This window comes from Orycteropus afer, unplaced genomic scaffold (genome assembly GCF_000298275.1).
Source record: "Orycteropus afer afer isolate SDZICR_OR568_19922 unplaced genomic scaffold, OryAfe1.0 scaffold00354, whole genome shotgun sequence".
Classification (NCBI taxonomy): Eukaryota; Metazoa; Chordata; class Mammalia; order Tubulidentata; family Orycteropodidae; genus Orycteropus; species Orycteropus afer.
Window position 1 is genome coordinate 1,965,000 of NW_006921941.1, and position 4,389 is coordinate 1,969,388.

Below are 4,389 nucleotides of genomic sequence, written 5' to 3' on the forward strand. Positions count from 1 at the left end.
TGGCTCCCTGGGTGGCACCAATGCTTAAGAGTTGTACTACTACTAGCATAAATGTATCAACCTTGTGAGGATGACACAGGACTGGGCCACTATGAGTCAGAACCACTGTGAGTCTATGCCACTTGGGTCACTATGAGTCAGAACCTCCTGGGTGAAACCTAACAACAAGAATAACCAGCAGAAAGGCTGGCAGTTTGAACCCACCCAGAAGTGTCTTGGAAAACAGTCCTGGCAATCTGCTTCTGAAAGCTCACAGCCTTGAAAAGCGTGGAGTTCTACTTGGCACACAAGGTGTGAGAACAACTGAACGATAACTACAACAAGCAGTTGTACTGGGATCAGCAATCCCTTCTTGAATGTGGGATTTGTAAAGACGGGCTATCAGGCAGGAAAATCCTTCCCAAAGTGTGGGGGGAAAAAAAAAAAAAGTTAACTTCGTTATTGGTTCCTTTAACTACTTTGTTTCCTTTTCTTCCTTGTTCACTTTCCTTTACTAAGATGGCCGCCACCAAGCTCGTTCCTCATTGGCGGCGTTTTCCACGAGTTTTAGCTCCGCCCACCAATTCCTTACCCACCCATCCCAGTCCTTAGATCTGGAGATGAACGGGAATGGGCGGGGTGGGCGCCGGAAATGACATTTCCGGAAGTTCCAAGTGTCGTCTGAGGGGAAAGGTGGGGAAGGGTCCTGGGTATGTGGTGAGGCGGGGTCGCTGAGCGTGTTCGAACTCTGAAGGGAAACGGCCGCCGTGAGTGTGGGGCCTGCAGCCTTCTCCTCCCGCGCCCCTAGCCCGGCCCGCCGCGTGCGATGCCCCTGATTGCTCGCAACCCCGTGAGCTGCCGCCTGTCCAGCCAGGCCCAGCACTTTCCCGTCTGCTGCACCCTAAAGACCCGAAAACTTTGTATGATTTAGCTCCGGGTTGGCAACCTGGCCTTGAGTGCCTTCGAGGAAGGTGCCTCAAGCAGGTGTAGCTAGGTTCTCCGTTGTGTACGCAACTCTACCCTATTTCTTGCCACTTCCTTTCGCCTGTCCCTGGTCTTTCTCCCACGATTCTTTATGCCACCCTTATCTGCGGATGTCGCGTCTCCGAGTTGTTGCTCAGCCTTGGGGTACCCAGGACCAGTTGCTGACCCCATAGAGGGCGGGGGCTCCTTTCTTGACCCATAAGATCCCACTCGCGAAAGGCACTGAAATGTGACGAACGTTCTCTGTTGTTTCATTTAGCTATAATGGGCCTTGGGTTGGGTTTTCCATTAGGCAATTTGAGATGAGCTGGCGCCATTTGAACTCCTGAAGAAGCTTTGTGGGAGATGGACTGCCCCTTCATCCTTAGTAGTCCCCATGTTGTTGTTGTTGTTGTTATGTGCCGTGGAGTCAGCCCAGACTCATAACGAGCCCTCCTTGGGTTTCTGAGGCGATATCACTACAGAAGTAGATTGCCCAACAACCTTCCTTCTGGGGAGTGCCTGCTGGGTTTGAACCGCCAGCCTTTTGGTTAGCAGTCAAGTGCCTTAGGCACTATGCTACCAGAGCTCCTAGTAGTCCCCATAGCTTTTGTATTGTTAGTGTGTTTTAGACGGAAGCTTTGTGAAGGGACTGTGACCCAGATTTGGAAGAGACCTAGAGATAAAATTGGCTGAGGAAAGGCTGTTTCTGAGGGGGAGGAGGTGTTAGTAGAAATGGTGGATAGACAGATGAAACTGAAATGTGAGCATTTCTGGGCAGGTCGAATTCTGGCCGAAGCAAAAGATCTACGTTGGGGAGGAGTGAGATATAGGAAGCTGAAACAGTGCTGGTTGACACAAGGCCTTTTATTCCAAGATCAATTCTGTCATAGCTTATTTATTCAAGAGCATGCTGGTTAGGATATCTGTAATTCAATGTGTATCAAATACCCAGATTGCTTTTGGAGATGATGGAGATTGATGACAATCTGAGTGGAATTTGGAGTCTAATTCTAACAGCAACAATTAATTCTAACAGCAACAATTAATTCTAACAGCAACAATGTCTAGAAAGATTTAGAATTATTGGAATTTGGGATCCAGGGAAAATTCCCAGGCTGTTTTCTTTTTGCATTCAAGTTATCTTTTCACACTTATGTTATTCAAAGAGTGCTTAGTCTTTGAAGATAGATTTGAGTAAATTGCCATTTTCAGTAATTAAATGCCTTGCCATTATATGATGAATGATGTAGATTGACTGGAATAGCGGTTTAGTGAGCAGAGTTAAGATTATGAACATTCATTCCCAGACCAGTTTCCATAACCTGCTTTGTGCTCAGATTTGAAAAAGGACATCACAGAAAAATTTCAGTTACTCTCAAATGAAAAATAATCAATCTGCAGTCAGTTAACAATCCTCATGAAAGTTCAGTCATTGTATTTTTTCCAAGTCCTGCGGTGGGTTGATCTGAGTAGCTGGAAGCAGAAATAATGAAAGAAGAAGAAAAAAAAGATACTGTTCATTTGCTAATGGTGCTCAGGGCAGGGACACCTAATGATAGGGAATGATTAATAGGAAGGGTAGCACTGAACCCCCCTGTAGCCCATTATGGTTATGCTTCTGTACCACCTAATTATGCCACAGTAATTGTGGGTTTTTGAGTTTGCCAGTGCTTTCGTCGTTGTGATTTGGGCTTCTTTGAGTCTCTCATACTTTTTGCAGGAAAGAGACCTTTTTGATATGAGCCACGGCATATAGTTTTCTCAGATTTTCTTATTAAGATTTTCTTATTAAGATTTTCTTATTAAAGCTGGGCTGGGATGATAGAGGTCATGGTATTGATGCCATCTGTTTTCTTTTTCCTGCCTTAGAACTTCTTGGTCCTGATGCCTGACCATGGGGATGTGAGCCTCCCACCTGAAGACCGGGTGAGGGCTCTCTCTCAACTGGGTAGTGCTGTGGAGGTAAATGAAGACATTCCACCCCGTCGATACTTCCGCTCTGGAGTTGAGATTATCCGAATGGCATCCATTTATTCTGAAGAAGGCAACATTGAACATGCCTTTATTCTTTATAACAAGTATATCACGTAAGACACCTACAATTTCCTTTTTCTTTCTCAGTGACTGATGTCTCACTTATTTTGCTCTTTTTCTGCTTTTATGCTTTCTTATTTGGTTCAGAATTGCTAAACGTAGAGGACTTTATAACATTTTGAACATTAATCATTTTCATTGGAGCTCCTACATATTAATTGTCCTTGCCATTCAAAGACACAGAGTACTGAAGGTGTTATTTTCATGACTCAGTAATTTCATGAGTAAGGCGCCTAGCTCTTTGGCCGGTGCCCACATGGCCCAGCTGTTAAGCAGCAGTTGGTTATTAAACTAGATAATGTTATGTATTGAATGTTTTTACTGGCATCTCTCTCTCTATTAGGGCAGCCAGTCATAGGATTATTGTTAAGATTTATCAGAGCCAAAATTCCTCGCTTCTACTTATTTGCCAGCAAATTGAATGATTTAGGAGAAAGTTTTTCTTTTTAACCTTTTTCATAATCATCTAAGTCATCGAATAATTACTGACTGCCTACAGTTTGTGTGGCTCATCGTAATAAAACCTTTCCCTTGAGTTGGTTAGCACCTTAGGATAAAACCCAACCCACTGCCATCGAGTCGATTCTGACTCATAGCAACTCTTGTTGGGTTTCTGAGGTGGTAAATCTTTATAGAAGTAGTTTGCTCCATCTTCTTTCTGTGGAGTGGCTGGTGTGTTTGAACCACAGTCCTCCTGGTTAGCGGTCAGATGCCTTAGGCACTGTACCACCAGAGTTCCTTCATCTTAGGATAGGCAGATTTCAATATTATAAGCAGAGAGCAACTTCTGAAACTCCAGTGGCAATGAAATGATATGTCAGTTAGAAAGGGACTAATGTTAAAGGTTTTCTTTATAATTTCTAGGCCTGTTCTTTCATAATAACAATACTTTTAGAAAAATAAAAGTTATAATGCATTTTTATGGTTCTTACTACTTCTTATTTTACGTGCATTATTTCATTTAATCTTCACATTTTCTTATACATCCCATTCCACATATGAGTAAAAAAAACTGAGAAAGATTTAGTGATATGCTCATGTTCTATAGTTTGGAGTGATAAAATTCAGATTTTCTAACTCCTAATTCAGGATTCATTTTACAACACACATCCTATTTTTTTTTCCTTCTGCTAGTGTTCTGTGAATTGAAGGTAGTCTCTTGGAATCATAGTCATGAGTCACATTGACTTCTTTTTTTATTGTGTTTTATGCATAGTATTTTTTTATCCTGTTAATATATTATAACATAAAATTGGCCATCTTAAAAATTTTTAAGTGTACAGCTCAGTGGCATTAAATTCATTCACATTGTTGTGTGATCATTACCACTAGCTATTCATTTTTATCATT

General features: G+C 42.4%; 1 protein-coding gene across 1 annotated transcript in view; it reads left to right on the forward strand.

Annotated features, from left to right (window-relative positions):
- Positions 1-2,829: 2,829 nt before the first annotated feature.
- The window catches only part of LOC103207094 (STAM binding protein), a 37,030-nt gene continuing 35,470 nt past the window's right edge, over positions 2,830-4,389 (forward strand). Inside the window, exon 1 of the mRNA XM_042782511.1 lies at positions 2,830-3,032. Coding sequence (XP_042638445.1) covers positions 2,830-3,032 — 203 coding nt within the window. The remainder of the gene's footprint in view (positions 3,033-4,389) is intronic.